Source organism: Schizophyllum commune, assembly GCF_000143185.2.
Source record: "Schizophyllum commune H4-8 unplaced genomic scaffold SCHCOscaffold_9, whole genome shotgun sequence".
Classification (NCBI taxonomy): domain Eukaryota; kingdom Fungi; phylum Basidiomycota; class Agaricomycetes; order Agaricales; family Schizophyllaceae; genus Schizophyllum; species Schizophyllum commune.
The window spans coordinates 956616-973524 of NW_026089546.1; the positions used below are offsets into that span (position 1 = coordinate 956616).

The 16909-nt window shown below is 57.3% G+C and overlaps 10 protein-coding genes across 10 annotated transcripts; 5 read left to right on the plus strand and 5 right to left on the minus strand.

The window, feature by feature from the left end:
- Positions 1-23: 23 nt before the first annotated feature.
- On the minus strand, positions 24-1028 carry SCHCODRAFT_02511627 (uncharacterized protein; the record flags this gene model as incomplete). The annotated part of the gene is made up of 5 exons (XM_050343255.1): positions 24-478; positions 533-669; positions 723-791; positions 843-924; positions 986-1028. The coding sequence occupies 5 exons, from the start codon at positions 1026-1028 to the stop codon at positions 24-26; spliced, it is 786 nt and encodes a 261-aa protein (XP_050198802.1).
- A 966-nt stretch (positions 1029-1994) lies between these two features.
- SCHCODRAFT_02634165 (uncharacterized protein) lies at positions 1995-3315 on the plus strand. The gene is made up of 3 exons (XM_003029273.2): positions 1995-2048; positions 2095-2218; positions 2267-3315. The coding sequence occupies exons 1-3, from the start codon at positions 2009-2011 to the stop codon at positions 3222-3224; spliced, it is 1122 nt and encodes a 373-aa protein (XP_003029319.2). The 5' UTR covers positions 1995-2008; the 3' UTR covers positions 3225-3315.
- A 222-nt stretch (positions 3316-3537) lies between these two features.
- SCHCODRAFT_02510717 (uncharacterized protein) lies at positions 3538-3888 on the plus strand (the record flags this gene model as incomplete). Its single annotated transcript, XM_050343243.1, has 1 exon — positions 3538-3888. A coding segment is annotated over one exon (351 nt), but the record flags the coding sequence as incomplete, so codon positions are not given.
- Positions 3889-5736: 1848 nt separating this feature from the next.
- On the minus strand, positions 5737-6278 carry SCHCODRAFT_01100534 (uncharacterized protein; the record flags this gene model as incomplete). The annotated part of the gene is made up of 2 exons (XM_003029673.2): positions 5737-5829; positions 5898-6278. 2 exons carry the CDS (start codon positions 6276-6278, stop codon positions 5737-5739), a joined length of 474 nt encoding a protein of 157 aa, XP_003029719.1.
- Positions 6279-6834: 556 nt separating this feature from the next.
- SCHCODRAFT_02634170 (uncharacterized protein) lies at positions 6835-7504 on the minus strand. Its single transcript, XM_050345803.1, has one exon. The coding sequence runs from the start codon at positions 7277-7279 to the stop codon at positions 6962-6964; it is 318 nt and encodes a 105-aa protein (XP_050198804.1). The 5' UTR covers positions 7280-7504; the 3' UTR covers positions 6835-6961.
- Positions 7505-8229: 725 nt separating this feature from the next.
- SCHCODRAFT_01215039 (uncharacterized protein) lies at positions 8230-10527 on the plus strand. Its single transcript, XM_003029274.2, has 7 exons — positions 8230-8425; positions 8472-8810; positions 8864-9087; positions 9138-9589; positions 9638-9846; positions 9902-10118; positions 10172-10527. Exons 2-7 carry the CDS (start codon positions 8481-8483, stop codon positions 10330-10332), a joined length of 1593 nt encoding a protein of 530 aa, XP_003029320.1. The 5' UTR covers positions 8230-8425; positions 8472-8480; the 3' UTR covers positions 10333-10527.
- A 257-nt stretch (positions 10528-10784) lies between these two features.
- SCHCODRAFT_02634174 (uncharacterized protein) lies at positions 10785-12518 on the minus strand. The gene is made up of 6 exons (XM_003029674.2): positions 12124-12518; positions 11782-12073; positions 11518-11732; positions 11326-11462; positions 11143-11270; positions 10785-11093 (listed from the first exon to the last, which is right to left on the minus strand). Exons 1-6 carry the CDS (start codon positions 12228-12230, stop codon positions 10935-10937), a joined length of 1038 nt encoding a protein of 345 aa, XP_003029720.2. The 5' UTR covers positions 12231-12518; the 3' UTR covers positions 10785-10934.
- SCHCODRAFT_02365073 (uncharacterized protein) lies at positions 12302-12677 on the plus strand. Its single transcript, XM_050342485.1, has one exon. It carries the CDS (start codon positions 12408-12410, stop codon positions 12606-12608), a length of 201 nt encoding a protein of 66 aa, XP_050198805.1. The 5' UTR covers positions 12302-12407; the 3' UTR covers positions 12609-12677.
- Positions 12678-13113: 436 nt separating this feature from the next.
- SCHCODRAFT_02634178 (uncharacterized protein) lies at positions 13114-14834 on the plus strand. The gene is made up of 6 exons (XM_003029275.2): positions 13114-13454; positions 13504-13621; positions 13674-13991; positions 14046-14263; positions 14321-14522; positions 14578-14834. Exons 1-6 carry the CDS (start codon positions 13167-13169, stop codon positions 14682-14684), a joined length of 1251 nt encoding a protein of 416 aa, XP_003029321.1. The 5' UTR covers positions 13114-13166; the 3' UTR covers positions 14685-14834.
- A 48-nt stretch (positions 14835-14882) lies between these two features.
- Positions 14883-16775, minus strand: SCHCODRAFT_02634180 (uncharacterized protein). The gene is made up of 5 exons (XM_050345804.1): positions 16430-16775; positions 16330-16379; positions 16215-16278; positions 16029-16166; positions 14883-15977 (listed from the first exon to the last, which is right to left on the minus strand). The coding sequence occupies exons 1-5, from the start codon at positions 16560-16562 to the stop codon at positions 14992-14994; spliced, it is 1371 nt and encodes a 456-aa protein (XP_050198806.1). The 5' UTR covers positions 16563-16775; the 3' UTR covers positions 14883-14991.
- Between the last annotated feature and the right edge of the window lie 134 nt (positions 16776-16909).

The following is a 16909-nucleotide window of genomic DNA, read 5'->3' on the forward strand; positions in this document are numbered from 1 at the left end:
ATGTGACTGCTACTCACCCATGATCACCACAAAGGAGATAAGTCCATCCTTGACGAGCCGGTATAACAACCGGTTGAGCGTGTGGTGTACCTTGAGCGCGGGTATACAGCGCGCGAGCGTGAGAATGAGGATCGTGACTTGGGCGACCATCTGAACGATGCTACGAGGGAAAAATAAGCAGATGTCATGAAGAGCGAGGATTGACCATCAACAGATGCACACTGAAGTGAACCGAGACGGACGACGCACCCAAAATAAACTGCCTGCATAGGGATCCCCTTTTTGACATTATGAAAGCACACTCCTTCATCCACCGCAAAGAGCCACGGAGGCACAGGGAGTGCGACACCATAGTGGACGCGAGGAAAGTTCTGATGCAGGCGCGAGAAGGAAAGGTATGCGGCCACTGCAGTTTCCGCGAACATGAAGGTGAAGAGGAAAATGCCCATGAACTTGCTGCGGCTGTAGAGGGCGTATACTTCAAGGGGGATTGTCAGCCGTGACGACGACGAGCGAGAGGGAGAGCGCGTACGTCTGAGCATGAGCAGAGCTTCTAGGCATGTCCAGAGCAGCCATTGCGCGGTGAGCTGTACCCAAACCCAATACGCGCAACCGGCTATTGTAGGCCCGTCGCCGCGATAGATCAAGGTAACGATGGCGATGCTCGAGCTGACGAGCGAGGTGAATACATAGTATGGGGGAGGGGGGATGCGAGAACGTACAGCTGAGAGGCGAACCCAAGATATTTGGCCAAGAGGTATACTACCTTGATCGCGTTGAACTTTGACCACCTTGTGAGGAGGTGAGCCAAAGGTGAACAAGAGCGACAATCGACCACGCACCAGTGCTGTATCCCCCAGATCCACTTCCATTCGAAAACGATTGTAGCAAAAAATTCACATAATGCGAAAACACCAGCCGCATCTAGGGGGAAGGGGGATCGAGAGTGAGACCCGGTCTTGTCGTCGTATGGGAATGGACGCACAAGTGGTGGCTGTCTGCTCATGAAAGTCCCCAGAGGGGCCCATTGAGAGCAGAGCAAGGAACGAGAGGGAGACCAAGAAGAGTCGGGCCCACTGCTACTGCATAGCCCAAGAAGGACGCTGGGGAGGCGCGCAGAGAGCAGGGGAGGGGCCAAGGGGGGAAGGTCTAAGAGTAGCCGGCTACACTTTCTCAGGGGTTGGGTGCGGATTATTGTCAATTGACGACGTGCTTCTGACCCCTGATTGTGGCGTCGCGGCATGCCATTGGACGGACGGTCGCCGTCGCTGCAGCCAGTGATGCCCTCGTTCGAGAGCGAAGCGTTCCATGCCGACTTGCTCTGGCATCTTGGAAAGAGTTGTAATGGAACGGAGACAAAGCCAAGGACCGCCTTCACTGCGCGCGTCAATCATTCGAATCAATGAACTAAGATCGGCAGGCAAGAACTGCGGTCCGGTCCCTTCCCGGCCCGCATTTGCCGGCCGTGCCTTCTGTCCACCAAACTGTTGGCTCTGCAGGCAGCGAGGTGGAATGTGCAGCTCTTGTCTCTTGCAAGAAGAGACCCAGTCATTTGTATCGCTCTGGCGACGTGCTGAATGTCGGCAGAACTAGTCTATAGACGTAAACTTCGGCCGTATTCGCGACAAAGAAAAAGCCGCTTTATAGGGTAGAGGATACATCCCTTCAGCATCTTCTTGCCGAGAAATCGAGTCCGAGCTTGGCTGTCGTGAATAGCAATTACTGGACGGTTCAGAGCGTGAGACTCATCTACCAGTAGCCCGCGACGATCACGTTCGGTCCCGGTGGAAGACCAGAGCATACTGTACGCGAGGTGAATGAGATGCACCAGTGGATGGCGCAATCGATGAACTATTATACTTCTCTTGACTCGTCAGCTGTCCTGAGATAGAGCATCGTGGGGGCAATGTCACAATAACTTCAACCGTGACAAGTCGCGTTCCCGGAGACATCAGCCGCGCACGCGAGCGAAATAAACGCCCGCGATCACTTGTTCCCTCCGACCGCCATGCTTCCCGAGTTGCAAAGGACGCTGAATGCCGTCAAGCGTGAGTCCCTTTAACGTATGTACTGGTCCATGCTTATATATATTAGCTGCCATTCGACGATATCGTCCCGCCTCCAGTAGGCCAGCAACCGTAGCTCCTCCCCTCAACCATACCTGGCTGTCTCCGCACTGTACACGGACATTTGCGTCCAAGTCTCACGAGAACAAAGGGTGCGTGAACTGTAGACTCCATGCTACTCCCCTCTGATTGCTCGATAGGCAGGAGACTGAGGACTTCCTCTCCCCCAAGCACTCAACATGGGATTCCGTCTTCGCTGACCTTCCTCAAATGTCGCGACCAAACCCCCTCGGTCGTCACCCTCGTCCGGGCCAGCGTCCCCGTCGCCGACAAGCGATGACCGCACGCGAGATCAGTGCCTTCGACGAGATGTTCGACATGATCTTTGACGCCGTCTCCGAGAAGCAGCACAAGACGGACGCGACGGAGGTCGCCATTGGCAGGCGCGGTGCTGACGAGATCTTCGGGAAGTTGCGGCTCGACTCCAAGAAGCTTAAGTTCACGAACGAGTCCTCGGAGGACCTCGACCGCAAGCTGGAGGCGATGGAGTTGTGCGACACCGACCAGCAGCTCCTTGAGTGGGCCATGCGCGAGGTCTTCGGCGAGTCGGAGCGCTTGGAGGCGGAGTCGAGGAAGGCTATCGATGACGGTGGCGACTCTCAAGTTCCCGCCCGCAACGACCTCCCCATGCTCCAGTCTCCCGCCTACCCCCACCTCGTCGCGCGCCTCATGCGCAACTTCCGCGAGAAGTACGCCGACCCGCACCTCGCGCTATCTATCTTCGACTACGCGAAGAATCTCTCCATGGCCTCCTACGTCTTTGGCTGCGGCACCCTCGCATACAACGAGCTCCTCGAGACGCGGTGGAAGTGCTTCCGCGATCTCCGCGGCGTCGTGGAGGCGATGGAGGAGATGAAGGTCAACGGCGTCGTCCCGAACTCGCAGACGCGGCAAATCGTCGAGCGGATACGGGCGGAGGTCGGCAGTCGGTCTCTCTTCTTGGACGACGATGTCCCGGCCGCGGAGATTGCGGGCATCCTGCACAGGATAGAAAAGCTGGCGAGCTATGGCGCGAAGGACTGGAAAGGGAAGGCGGACCATCTCGGTGGTGACGAGGGCTTTGGAGACTGGGAAAATGTGCAGAAGGATAGGGTATGACGCCGGTGCGCCATATCACGTAGTACTATACGCCGCTTGTTAATGATACTAGGAGTAGACTTGCCCATAATCGACGCCACATACTCACAGACGACGAAGTACGACGAGCGTGACCATCGACCTGCCGTTGACGTCGCTCAGTAATATGGCATCCGACTCTTGGTGCGTCGTTGATCATGAAGGAAAGATAGGCAGATTGTCTATTGCATCGCCGCGAACTATACATCAAAGCACCCAGTAACGAAGGTGGTAGTAACGACAGAGCAGAGACATCGCCGCTCCGACTGCTATCGCGGATGTCGAGCATGGATAGGCGAAGAACAGACGAGAAGTGTGGCTGATCGCAGGCTACGGTACACCGTTGCGCGCGAATGCAACCGCCCGCCCCATACCTCTCACCGCGTCGCACTGCACCGGGTCCGAGCACACTAGCCGCGTCGTGCGTCCGAGGACGACCCCGACGACGACAGGGTCGAGCATCCCGGCGTTAGCGTTAGTACGCTTATGCCCGTCCGTGGGGACCGTTGGCAGTGAGTGTGATGGAGCGAGGGGAGAGGAAGTGCGCTTTGAACGTTGGTTAGATATGAGGGAGGCGGCGATGCAGCGAGCATACCTTGAGTTCGACGAATGCGAGCAGGATGGTGTCGGCGCCGAGCGGTCTTGATCTTGCCCTCGAGGACGAACAGAAACTAAGGAGCAGCGGGAGCGAGGTAGAGAAAAAAAGCCAGCAAATGCCCAAGTGTCGATGCAGCTGAACTCATGACTGATTGTGACGGTCCTGCTTGGAAGGTCCGAGCGCCAAGAGCACACGAGCGTCGAACTGCCCGCAGCACAGCGCCCGAAAGCACCACCAAATCCCGGGTCCGCGACAAGCCGCGAGCCCACCGAGAGCAGTGAAGACAGTGGGCGGAGTGTGCCGCAGAATGGGCGAAAAGGAAGAAAAAAAGGGAATGGAAGGGAAGGTGGTGAAGAAATCGCCAACGTAGGTCGCAGACTATTATACCTCCATCGACGGGCAGTTATCAACAAGGTTTACACAGCCACGAAGTCCATAAATCGGCACAGCCACATTCGGCGAATTCCGTGACGCGTGGCGCCTATGACGCACGTGGGCAGAGCGTGACGTGTTACCCGGCAATAGCCGACTGTATGCATGGCGCAAAACTTCTGCAAAACTTGTCTTGACGCAGCATCGTACTTCGCTCTATCATCTCGCACGAAAACCGTTTACTGGTTCGAAAAACTACTTTGGTGCTGACTGCATGTGCTTTTGACCAACCCCTCCACGAGACAAGAGTCTATGCGCCGCTCGGTTTCAATAATTCCGAAGAGGTTACTTCTTCGCGCGGCGATGGACTATGCGTGCCCTCATTGGACAAAATTATTAGACTTGGCGCAAGGTCACGTGAGGTTAGCTTTTGACTTGCGTTTGCACGTGACGTTAGCTTTAGCTTTTGACCTCGACTCTTGACTTTGGATATGACGATTTATCTCCCAGCACTGGACTCTCAGCTCAGTACTATTGTATCTTTCCTTGTTCTTGTAAACAAATATGTGCGGCAGTACGTGGAGGCGGCAGGTCGGACGCCGGGCCGTATCCCCGGACCATAACAACCGTGACGAACTGTGACAGTTACCTAGTATAGATAGTAGGGACAGCCCACTGCTTGCGTGTATCGCAGACGTGCGTAAGATTAGGGGATGAGAGAGAACAATCTGTGGACGTAAAACACTGAGCGCGCCCGATCAAGCGTTGAGAGCTAGGACAAAGTAACAAGAGTCAGATTATCGGGTGATAGCGGGATGGCGGCAGCGTAAAGCGTGCTCCTAGACCGAGACCTCTGACGACGAGCAGCGACGTCGTTTCATGGAATACCTGTACGGGGCATGCCTCACTGCAGCTCGAGTGCAAAATACTGGAGCGAGCTTTCCCTCACAATCCCCTCGGGTGTTTTCCACTTGTACAGGGCCCAACCCGCACATCCTCAGCTGCGTGCAGATGCCAAGATAATCCCGATCAACTCGAATTATAGGTATTGTATTCCTGGCCTGCTCGGTCGGGAGATATCCAATGGCATTCGGCGCTTACGCCAGGGCAGCCCTCCTTCCCCCTTCCCATCCTTCTAGGCTGCACCCTCGGGCTTCAATGATCTCCGCAGCAACATCAGCACTTCCTCTTTCGGAAACTCCTCCTTTGCCGCATTCAATCCATAAACAATGTCAGTAGCAGAGCACCGAGGCAGAAAGTCAAGAAAAGATACGAGTATTTCCCCTGCTCCCTGCTCCACCCGGCATTGGCCCTATGCGGAAGCGGGATGTAGAACGAGCGAGGATTTCAACATACAGTGGAAGTCAAACCAGAGAGGGAATGGGGATGAGCGTGATCCGCCCTCTTTGCGTCGCTCGTCGAGGTGCCGCGCGTGGACTTTCAAAGCTCGAGCGTGGGCAGGCATCTTTCCCATTGATGGGGAGGCGTGAGGCCGACCGCGCCTGGAGTGGCTCGCCCTCGAGCTTACATACCGTTTGGGTTGAATTTGCTGGCCTTCTGCTCGTTCCCCAACGCCTTCTTCTCGGGCCTGCGATGCGTCTGCAGTCCGTCGACTGGCTGCTTGTGGTCCGTGGGATTCGACCGGTCGCCTTCGAGCTTGTTGATGCGCGCTCAAGCAGCCCCACCATACTGCATTGGGCAGCCAAGCACTCCGTCTCCCACACCGCGAGCGCAGCCTCTTGAAGAGCGGGAATTCCCTCTCGCTGCGCGAAAGTGGCGGGAAGCAATTGAAGAGCTAGGCGAGTGGGAGGGTGGGAGGGAGGGAGAGGCGGAATGGAGGGGAGAGGCGGATTGGAGGGGAGAGGCGGATTGGAGGGGAGAGGCGGAATGGAAAGGAGATACGGGATGGAGACGCAAGGGGATTTTCTGGAATGCGAAGTGGGGAGTAGATTGGGGAGAGCGAGGAAAGGAGGAGAGGTTGAGAAGGAGGAGGGTGAGATGGCGAGATGAGACGACAGATGCGAGACGAGGGGGAGGGTGCAACAAGGGGATGAAAGAGAGGACATGAGGTAGCGACTGGCTGGAGAAGAGTAATTTAGGCGTCGCCAATGAGAAGGGGAGGGGCTGTCGAAGCGGAGGGGGAGCACTCATCATCAGAAACAGTGGAATATCACAGACGCGCCGAAAGACGAGTGCACATCCTTCCGTTCACTCTGAGGGCGCATCGCATAGCTCACATTCTGTTTCACCGCGATCGCTCGAAAGCCACCTTTCGAAAGCTCAATGACTTAGTGCGCGTGTACACCCGACGCCTTCCTCCGCCTTCCTGCTCTCAGCAATGTCGACGCGCGCAAGTATCTGCCCCTCATCAGTGGCGCTGATCAACAGAAAGGACTCCCCCACTCACCATAGACTCAGCGCCTGCCCGATGCTCACTCTGCTCCCGCGCCGCTGTGCTTCACGGCGGGCAACTCAGCTCCTCCCCTCCTCCCCTCCCCCGTCCCCTCCCAAGCCCTCGGCAAAACCACTCTTCTTGCTGCAACTGCATCACTCCTATCCTTCGTGTTCAGCCTCGATCCCTTTCTCAGCTTTCAAACGCTCCACCTCGGGAGCGAGCACGGTGACTGAGATCGGCATCTCAGCGGCGTGATTGGATGTCCTGCTTTCCCTTGGGAGCCTGTAAAACAACTTGTCATTGTTCAGCAAACGCGGGCAAGGGAAAGACGGAGAGGGGGACCCTCGTTACACCTCAACCACTCGAGATCGCACGCATGCCGCGTTTTGCGGGCATGAGAATGGCGCATCGAGGGCGCGCGGAGTCGTGGCAGCGCAAAGAGTCATGTGGGGTTAAATTACTCGTCATAGGAGATTGAAAAGCGTGTGGGAAGTGGCAAAGAAGAGGAGGAAGAGGAGGAAGACTCACCTCTTCGTACTGAAGGACCTCGCGCGTGTCTCTGGCGGCTCGAGAGCGACGCAGGGTGGTCGGAACTGTAGGACGGGGTGCTCTTATGCTCTTCGGATGCCAGAGAGAATGGTGGAGGAGACAAAATACCGCACCCACGGCCATGCTGTATGGGGAATGTCGTAGCTAGCATGGACACGGCAAGTGCGTCGACAACGTCTACCAGATATCCTAAAGGGGGCCTTTCAGTCCAGACATACTCGCGATGCATACACGGCCGCTTGCTGGGACTCGTTCGCGGACGGTTGCCAGAAACCCGTGGCTGCGACGGACCCACTGTCACCCACTGACCCATTGGCCGGCCGCGCAGAGTGGTAGTAGAGACGCGTGGCCCGCAGATATACATAAATGGAGAGTTTCTGCCACGGTGTCTATCACAGAGAGTGCACGCGAGTGGAAGTGGAAGTTGGAGAGGAAGTCGATGGCAAAATGCGCAAGTCCAAAGCTAAGTCCACGTGACCTAAAGCAAAAGTCACGTGCACTTACGATTCGAACGCAAGTTCACATCCCGAGCGAAGGCGAAGCGAAGACTCAAAGCCAGAACATCGCAAAAGCGAAGCTTGACAAGAGCAAGTATATCCTCAGCAATTATGTCCAGTGGGGACCGTCATAATGGACCGAGGCTCTCGACGATATACTTTGGGCTATCTGAACTGAGAAAGAACCGAGCCTAGACCTTGTGCTCTGCCGCTTCACTCTTTCAAGACGTTGCTGACGGCGCTGCAGCATCTTGAATATGCTGTACACGCAACCGGTTTTGCCTCGACAGGCGTCGACTCAAGGATGTTGAGCACGTCTCTTTTCTCTGAAGACTGACATCACACTACGCGAATCTCATTCATCAGAAGCGTGTTTGGATCTGCCCTGGGATCCTGGTGGAAGTATGCCATCAAAGTACGGGGCAAGCAGGCTTCCCTGCCCAACCACGCCTTCTGGACACCGAGATATTCGATCGAGCTTGGGTCGAGCTTCGCTCGCTCGCGCATCCAACGCTGTCAAAGCGTGACAGCCTGGTGACAGGCGCACGGGACGCGCTTGGGCATGCCTTCGCCTCTTGACACCCACTCCCATCATCTCGTTTTGTTTGCCAGTCTTGCCCTCCCCGGTTCTCATCCAGTGAAGCCCAACCGCTCTTCTCAATCCCTTTTCTCGCTTTTCATACCCGCTGCGATACCATCATCCTCTCTACGTCAACGCAGCGTTTACCGCCAGCTCATCCACCTTTTGCTCCACTGCCCGCGTAGGCCAATAGTAAGTTGTATCATTCGCCGCCCTGTCCAAGTACTTATGCAGTCAGTTCTCAGTCATGAAGGCGCCTGTCCCAATTCTCAAACGCTCAGGAGCGTATCTCGCCCGGTCGTCTTGCGTCCATATACCTATCACCGAGGCGCCGCGTCTATTTCCCGCCGCCGCCGCCGCCGTGATCATCACTGCGACGACAGAGCTATACCTGGTCGACTTCCTCAAACAACTGGCTCGCCATCTGCGCGCCTTACGGGACGGCTTGCTGGTTGGGCATCGGAAGATCTTCGACATGTATGAGCATCGCGGCGACAACCTCATAGGCGTTGTTGGTTCCGACGTCATTCTCGCCGATTATGGAAGCTTGTGCTGCAAGTATCCAATCATCCATAAGGTACGCACCGAGCGCCTCGGTTTGCAGGGACTATACTGACTTTATGACTCCAGGTCGCCTTGCAGGCCATTACGTGCAACGCAGTCTTGAACGCCCTCGCCAAAGTGACCAACATCTTCCAGGGCGTCGTGGACTACAAGGAAGCTGCCGACCTCCTGGAAGCGATCCTTGGCAAGCTCGACCAGGTCTTAGGACACGCTCGAGCCCGGGCCCTTGTGACGGAACTTCTCCGGCCCCTCGTGAAGTCGGCCGTGATGGCATGCTATGCACAGCTCAGGTGCGCCTCCCATCCCCGCCTCTGCGACTTCCATTGACGGACGGCTTCAGCGCGCGTTATGCGGACAGGCCTTCCCGCATCCCGCCCACTCTGTCGCCAAGGATCAAGTCTTTCACTCTGGCGTTCGACAGGCTTCCTGTCGAGCACGCTGTCGATCGTCACTTCCATCTGCGCGCCAAATCGCATTCCCGGCTTGCCGGGCCCTCGAGCGCGACGTCCCTTGAGCAGTCCACAGCTCCGTCTTCCGACGCCCACCCGCACACCGACGTGGCGCTAGATGCTCGGAGTCGAGGAACGAAGCGGGGCAGAGACGACGATCCGATAGCCGACGCTGGAGCGGAGGAGGAGGGTATGGACGAGCACTCGCAATTGTTGTCGTCGAACGCGGTCTTGCAAACTCAGCCGCATCGGAAGAAGCGCAAGTTTGGAGCATCCCCGGGGAACAAAGAGAACGAGCCTCTTGCAGCTGTACCGCCTGTCAACGCGACAGTACAGACCCCTGGTTAGTTGGAGCGCCCATGATTCCCCGCGCATGCTCACCCCTCCGCAGTCACGTCCCGCGCATCTCACGATCCTATCTGTCGCGCGTTACAAGCCCTTCCTCCCGGTGCCATCGTCTTTAACCTTCCTTGCGCAACCGACAGCGTCTACCCTGCCGCGATCGATGAAAGCGTCGGAGAAAACCTGGTTCACTACATCCTCATGGCTGCATTCACCGATGACTGGGCCGACGAAGGGATGAGCTCACACGCAGCAAAGGTATGCTCATCGCTGAAGTCCTCGCTGGTCTGGATAGATGCTCACGGTTGTTCAGGAAGCGGTGGAGGCGATGATCTCGACGGAAACTGTCGAATATATCGCTCGCATACTCGATATCCGCGGTACCTTCTTCCGGATGGTAGCTCGCGCCTCTCGTGAGCATCCGCTCAAAGTCGTTCGGCAGGCGGTGCTGGCCATCTACGTCCATGTCCTTCCGGTTGCTCTGGGCATTGCTAGGCCGTTTTACGTCTATTTCCAACCCCACTCGCTTGGTGAGTCTTCGATTACGGACATCTTGGTTGTGACGCTGATCACCGTCTCGTAGAACATACGCGCAAGCATCTTGTGGACGTCTTGCGGCTTCGGGAGGCTGGCCACGTTCATCAACCAAATGTCCACCCCATGCACGCTGTGCTCGCGACGAATCGCTTCACGATCGAACACATCTTCGACAGACGGTTCCTTCGCATCTTACGCCTTCTTTGATACCTTTTTTTCTCGTTTTCTCCCATTCGTTCTTTGGACTTATAACATACTACTTATAATCGCCGCGCAGTGCATTAACTATCCCGTGTACGACCCCCAAGAACGCTCCCCTTCGTACCCATATATGTTGTAGTAATACCCCACACACTAGACGACCCTGGTACCGACAGGAAATAATGAGGCCTTTTGCAGACGAGCCCGCGCGAGACGGCGATGGTGGTGCCCCGAACCGTCTGCATGCATACAGCGCAGCGAACATCAAGTACGCAAACATCGCCGCCATCTCAACGCGTGCGTCCTCGTAAAAGCGCTGCCTGCTCGGACCTTTCCCGCGCAGCCGCGGCGCGACGACTCTGTTCTCGATGGCGACGCCGGACGCGTTGAAGACGATCCGATAGCCAACTCTGTGCTCACTTCCAAGGTCTTCCCGGCCTTCAAAGTCATCCAAGGAAGACAGCAGTACCGTCCCACAGGAAGGGAGCAGAGAAAAAATATTATATTCGGGCAAAGACCCTCTACCGTTACAGGGTACGCAACAACCAGGATACCATGACAAAGCGAATGGGACATACAGAATTCGGTCGCGAAGGGACCCGAGAAGTCTACCACCCGACGAGCAGTCTGAGGAATGCCAGGATACTCGCCAGGAGGAACATGACAGGATTGACGCGCGGCTCGAGCGACGTAGCCAGAGGCAATGGCGCGACTATCACGACTCGGGCACCATTGGAGGTGGATTGTTCTTCGGCCAATGTCTCGACCTGCCTCAGCGATTAGAGATGCTACGAAAGGACGGTGGTATATACTCACGGGGAGAAGAGGGGCCGTGACCGCAACGTTGTCTTCGGGTGGACCGGTCGGCAATCTAGCAGGGAGCGTGCGCGTGGGACGCGCGCTTGGTGCCGACCTCTGCCGGTAGCCGTGGTCTCTGGTACGAGCTGAACAGACGGTGCATCAGCGTGACAGCGCAGCACCGATGCTCAGTGCACTCACGAACGAACGCACGCTCTGGCAACGGCGGGGCGAAGTAAGCGGGCTGGTAGGCCTTAGGGGTATACAGCACATCTTCGTCTTCGTCTTCTTCGTCCGGAAGGATGAGATTGTCGGCCATGGTCTTCATCACGACGTCTCTAGCAGACAAGACAAGGTCAGATGTCGTACGCTGCGGGAGGGAGGGGCACGCACCGACAGGCTGCGAGGACGGCTGCAGCCTCCAAGACCGGGGCGATGTTGGTGGTGACCCATGACACTAGCGCGGCCTCGCCACCGCGCTCCAGACTGATCGCTACAACCATCTCGTACAGCGAGGTGGGGCGATTCTTGTGGGTGTGGGGGTGAGGCTCGTGCGTGGCCACCTCCTCGTACACGACCTCGCGCGACGTGACCGCGCCGATGACAGCCTAGATACCGCTTGAGCAGACCGCGAAAGAAGGTTGAGGGCGTACTTACCCCCTTGAGGTGACTCGAAAGACAACTCAACGTCCTGGACCTTTCCACGGCGTCGGAGACTTGTTGCTCGAAAATGACGCTGCCGCGAGAATAGGCGGTCTCGCCCTCAACCAGGTCATCTATAATGAGCATGCGCTCTATAACAGCGGGACGGCGGTCCTTCGCGAGGAATTGCAAGGGCGAGCGCCGAGGTGGCAGGTGTTCGGAGTCGGCGACCATATCGTAGTACATGAGACCTCCTTCTCGCGCAGCGTAAGTGAGAGTGCGGTCGGATTTGGAGGATGGCATGTTTCTGTGAAGCCGGTCAGAGCGAGACGACGTCGGGTCGGATGATGGACTCACCGCGGTAGGGAGGGGAGGAAAAGGTAGGAAGCAAGAGACAGTCCCGCTCGATGCAGACGCTTGTATACATGGCTCCTGACCTTAGTCCTGGAAGCTTGCGGAGGCATCGTCTATCTTGCGCTTGATCCCTAACATTCATATAGGGGTGTTCTGTGTCGAGGGTAGCACTGCCAATGGCGTGCGTTCAAGCAGCATTGAACCAAGAACTGCATCCTTGGGCCTTGAGGCGTCGCCCCTCTGGAACACGCAGCCAACGATGCAAGACGCGTCGATGGTATTGAGGGATGATGGTCGGGATCAAAACGACATCGCGTGGCCGCACTGATAGCGCCATGGAGGTAAATATGACCCAACATGCGCCTGCTTTCCCCGTCACTCACGAATGGACAGCGCAGGTGAGAACGACCTTAATTATCCTGCCTTTCACTCCCTCACCATATCATGTCCTTACTATAGTGTTGCCTTTTGTCTTGGCAGGTGAATGAGGGGCGCAGACGACGGTGGTCACAGGCCAATGGTTCCTGTCAGGTCGACGCCTTAGTAGCTTGGACCATTCCAAGGACGTCCACCTGAGGCTACAGGATCATAACGATTCGTCCGCCGACCCTATTCTAGTGCTCTCGATTAGCACGGCTTTACACAATTGGACTCGAAGGCGCTGCTTTTACGCCCGACCCCCCGGCGCAGATTGTCCGGAAAACTATCATTGCAGAGCCTGATCAAGTGAGTTGGCCTTCCGGCGTATCTCGTTACATACTACTCACCTTCTCCCTGGAAATGTTGGGGCAAGAGCCGCATCCTGGCCGCTGAGCTGGCCGAAGGTTTGCGCCCGACAGGTCATGAAGACACCCAATGGCCTTCTGCCTCGAAGCCGCCCCACTTCGCGGCACTACGCAGGACCTTACCTAGTCACCCGGTGGTCCCAGATGACACGAGAGCTCCCAATCTATGCCTGTATATAAGGAGTGAGAAGTGTCGCCTATACAACACCGACCACGAACTAATCCCCCACCACCAGAAACACCCCGTTCCATCTCTGAAATATGGCTATGAGCATGAAGCCCGGCTACAATGTCAAGTCAGACGCAGGCTCTAAGGGGCCTACACCTCAGTCGACGGGCACGATTGACCTGACGCCTATGGGTCTCCTCAACGACGCCAACAACTATGTCCTCCAGCAGGACAGCGTCTACAACTTGCTCAAGTACGCGTGGACTGGCGTGCTGCTCCCTACCTCCGTGGCCGAGTACTGGACGCGTGTGCCGGTCTCGAACGATGTCAAGGACCAGGTGTCCGGCCTCCTCAAGCCGCTCCTCGAGTCGTATGCGAGGGCGAGTACCTACACCATCTACTCCAGCGGAATAGCTAACGATTCTCCAGGCCAAGGGTCACTGCACGACGTTCAAGCAGACGACATACCCTAGCATCGTCGGGCTTGCCAGCGACGTGTATGATTATGCCCAGGACGCGGGGGGTAAAACGCAGGACTCGTACTACGGTAGGTCCCTCTGCGTCATCACTCGCCTGACACTGACGGAGGGCGGATGCAGCGAACATCGTTTCGTCCATCAAGACCCTCGCTACTGCCACCTCGCAGGAGCAGAAGGACAACCTCGTCGAAACTATCGGCTCCCTCGTCGATATGGAGACGCAGTCCATCGACCAGAACATCGGCAATGCGCAGACGGCGATGCAGAAGCTTCAGGAGTTTGGGAGGCAGATGAAGAAGGATGAACTAGTCATGAGAGAGAGCGAAAACGCCATCATCAGCAAGCTGAAGGACATTATCGGAGACGCCGACGAGCTGCAGAAGAAGCTCGAGCGCTGCCGCGAGAAGCTCGCGGCCGAGGAGGCGGAGCTCGAGCACGGTACGTGAATCGTGTTATCGTCGCCTCTCAGTGAACGTCTCAGCTCCCCTCCAGACAAGATTGTGGCTGCGACCAGTCTCACCTATGCTTGGATTCCCGGCGTCGGCACCATCACTGCTACTGTTGTGGCAGCCCTCTACGGCAAGGAGGCAAAGAAGATGGCCGAGCGCATCGACGACCTGAAGAAGCTCATCGCTAGCACGGAGGAGGAGGAGAACAACCGGAACCGCGCAGGCGCGACCCGCATCATCGCCGACCTTACAGCCGTCGATGTACGTACCGCTTCACCTCATCTGCACGCCTGAATCTGCGTCTGACCCTGCTATCAGGCGGACCTCCGCAACCTTCACGCTCTGACTATCCCTGCTGCGGGATGCATCGAAGAAGTGATCAAGACATGGATGACGATCGCGGATGCCCTCGTGACACTCAAGGACATGGCGAGCAAGGACCCCAGCGCGGCGGAAGCGGCTGTGGCGAAGATCGACCAGAGCCAGCTGGTGGAGAAGTGGAATGCGCTCAAGGTGGCTGGTGAGTCTGAACATTGTCCAGGATTCTCTGTGAACGCGAGCTAATGGTCACACAGCCAACAAGTACAGGCAGGCCGCGTTCGTCGTGGAGGAGCCTCCCAAGCAGACGACCCTGGAGGAATTGTCGAAGCAACTGCACGGGCAGGCCGCAAGGGCCAACTGAAGCTCTCCGAAGTTGCAAACAGCGCAAGGCTCGCTCGCATCCCGTGCTTATGCCAACGCTTCTCTGTCAATGTATGAATACTCGCGTACGAAGATGTTGTATAAAGGCTTGGATAGTTGAATGTTGAATCGAAGTTGCTCTTGTGTGTCCGCGATGTCCAGTTTTGTCTTGTGAAGCTCACGCCAAGGTCAGCCAAGGTTTGTGGTACCATCCTATATTTGCATCGATATAAAGGGATTGAAATCGGCGTACAACGCCAAAAATTGTCCACAAAGCTTGGCAGTAATTACAGCAGTCCCGAGCTCGTTCACGCACGAAGGGCAACAGTAGGCGCCGCCGGTGACGGCGTCTTCGACGATGACACGTCCATCGACGGCTCCGCCTCCCCCTCACTACCAGAACCACCCTCCTCCATGCCCATCTTCTTCCGCGCGACCTCGAACATCTTCATCATGCGGCGGCGCGCGCCAAGCGCGGTGACGCCCTTCGCCTCAAGCTGCTCCTCGGTGAGCATCACCATCTCCTGCCACGGCATGTGCGCGAAGCACGCGGTGTACTTGTGCAGGCGCAGGCTCTTGAGCCAGCCCGGGATGTCGGTGAGCATGCGCGGGTCGAAGCCCTCCTCGGTGAGCGGCGTCGCGCCGTTCGCGCCCGCGCCGCCGCGGGCACCCGAGGTGCGCCCGGAGCCGCGCGTGCCGCGGTTCCCGTAGCGCCCGCCGCCGTTCTGCGCCCCGCCGGCGCGCCAGTTGTTCTGGTTGTTGGTGTTGCTGGACGCCGATGAGACGGAGGCGCGCTGCGCGCGCTTGGGCGGCTCGGACATGGCAGGCACCGCGGGCTGCACGTTCGCGTCGACCGCCTGCCCGTTCTTCATCAGCCCGTTCATCATGAGCTGCAGCGCGAGCATCTGTGTCTGCGTCTCCGCCGGGTTAGGCGTGTTCAGGTTGAACTGGTTGAGCACGCCGAAGGGGGAGGTCGGGAGAGCGGGCTTCTCCGGCGCCTTGGGGAACATGTTGAACTGGGGCGTCGGGACGAGGTTCGCCCAGGAGCCCATGTCCGGCGCGCGGCCGGGGATCATGAGCTCCTGGGCGGTGTCGGGGAGATCAGGGAAGTCGAGGGCCTTGCTGCTCTTGAGGGGCAGGCCCGGGTTGTTGTCGACGGCGGTGGAGGGGGTGTTGTAAGAGTCCACGCGCGGAGAAGAGCGCGGGGACGAGGGAGAGGAAGTAGGCATCTGGAGACGAGGAGGGCGCAGCGAGTCATTGTTACGCTGCTTGCGGCTACGGTCAGGGAAAGCAGCTGTCCGAAGGGTTAGGCATGACCTAATGAGCGCAAGTAAGTGGCACGTACGCGACATGCACTGGCCCTCAATGGTGCGAATCATCTGCTGCGTAACAGACGCAAAGAAATGGAGCTGCGACAGGTTGGAGTGCTGGAGGAGCGTGTAGGCGGTCGCCGTGCGCTCGGACTCGGAAAGCACAGTGAACCCTGCGAGTTATGAGCTACCAAAGGACAGACACGAATGGAGGAGCTTACATTGTTCGATGGTTGCAAGCTCATCCCTGAAGCTTTGATCCAAGGTAGCCTGAGCCATCGCAGCCTGGGAAGTAAACATCAGCAGGCAGTATCGCCACACGAGACCGACACGCACAAGGGTCTGTTCGTGCTGCTGGAAGCCTTCCATCCAGCGGTCAAGCACCTCTGGTGCAAGGATCAGTACCCGATGGACTATGAGGTGGCGATAGACTGACCTTCCTGACCCCGCATGCCAGGCATGGGGGAGCGAGGAAAGAAGCTGGCCGTCTGAGGCGTAGGCATCCGGGGAGAAGGCAGCGGGCTGAAAGCAGCGAGACGCGGGGTAGTCGCAGAGTGAACGTTCAGCATCTTGTCAGTAATTGAGTGAATTGTCGGTCGAGTGGCTGGATGCAGATTGCTGAAAAAGAACGGGAGCGTCGGGAGACAAGTAAAGCAAGCTTGCGGATAGCGGTGTGGGTGGGCTAAAGAAAAGGGTCCAAGGGACGGTTGAAGAACGAAGAAAAGAGGGTGCGGGACCTGCCAGAGGTCTTGCCTGCGAGAGGTGGTGGTGGTACGAAGGAAGGAAAGGTCGTCAGGCTGCAGCGCTGATGACTACCGGCGGCGGACCGATGATGCGGGACGCGCCGATGTTCGAAATCGCCATGGTGACCGCGCTTCGCGAATACTTCCGGAAGGCGGGCCGGGGCTTTATGAAC

Excerpts from the sequence above, each read along its gene's own strand:
- SCHCODRAFT_02634178 (XM_003029275.2), top strand. The coding sequence starts at position 13,167 with ATGGCTATGAGCATGAAGCCCGGCTACAATGTCAAGTCAGACGCAGGC. Across the intron at positions 13,455-13,503 it reads TCCTCGAGTCGTATGCGAGG|GCCAAGGGTCACTGCACGAC; the intron begins GCGAGTACCTAC and ends ACGATTCTCCAG. Across the intron at positions 14,264-14,320 it reads CCGACCTTACAGCCGTCGAT|GCGGACCTCCGCAACCTTCA; the intron begins GTACGTACCGCT and ends CCCTGCTATCAG.
- SCHCODRAFT_02634174 (XM_003029674.2), bottom strand. The coding sequence starts at position 12,230 with ATGCCTCCGCAAGCTTCCAGGACTAAGGTCAGGAGCCATGTATACAAG. Across the intron at positions 11,733-11,781 it reads TTTCGAGTCACCTCAAGGGG|GCTGTCATCGGCGCGGTCAC; the intron begins GTAAGTACGCCC and ends AGCGGTATCTAG. Across the intron at positions 11,094-11,142 it reads TCACGGCCCCTCTTCTCCCC|GTCGAGACATTGGCCGAAGA; the intron begins GTGAGTATATAC and ends TCGCTGAGGCAG.
- SCHCODRAFT_02634170 (XM_050345803.1), bottom strand. The coding sequence starts at position 7,279 with ATGGCCGTGGGTGCGGTATTTTGTCTCCTCCACCATTCTCTCTGGCAT.
- SCHCODRAFT_02634180 (XM_050345804.1), bottom strand. The coding sequence starts at position 16,562 with ATGCTGAACGTTCACTCTGCGACTACCCCGCGTCTCGCTGCTTTCAGC. Across the intron at positions 16,380-16,429 it reads TGGCATGCGGGGTCAGGAAG|AGGTGCTTGACCGCTGGATG; the intron begins GTCAGTCTATCG and ends TCCTTGCACCAG. Across the intron at positions 15,978-16,028 it reads TGAGGGCCAGTGCATGTCGC|CTGCTTTCCCTGACCGTAGC; the intron begins GTACGTGCCACT and ends CCCTTCGGACAG.
- SCHCODRAFT_01215039 (XM_003029274.2), top strand. The coding sequence starts at position 8,481 with ATGAAGGCGCCTGTCCCAATTCTCAAACGCTCAGGAGCGTATCTCGCC. Across the intron at positions 9,590-9,637 it reads CGCGACAGTACAGACCCCTG|TCACGTCCCGCGCATCTCAC; the intron begins GTTAGTTGGAGC and ends ACCCCTCCGCAG. Across the intron at positions 10,119-10,171 it reads TTTCCAACCCCACTCGCTTG|AACATACGCGCAAGCATCTT; the intron begins GTGAGTCTTCGA and ends ACCGTCTCGTAG.
- SCHCODRAFT_02634165 (XM_003029273.2), top strand. The coding sequence starts at position 2,009 with ATGCTTCCCGAGTTGCAAAGGACGCTGAATGCCGTCAAGC. Across the intron at positions 2,049-2,094 it reads GACGCTGAATGCCGTCAAGC|CTGCCATTCGACGATATCGT; the intron begins GTGAGTCCCTTT and ends TATATATATTAG. Across the intron at positions 2,219-2,266 it reads AAGTCTCACGAGAACAAAGG|GCAGGAGACTGAGGACTTCC; the intron begins GTGCGTGAACTG and ends ATTGCTCGATAG.
- SCHCODRAFT_02365073 (XM_050342485.1), top strand. The coding sequence starts at position 12,408 with ATGATGGTCGGGATCAAAACGACATCGCGTGGCCGCACTGATAGCGCC.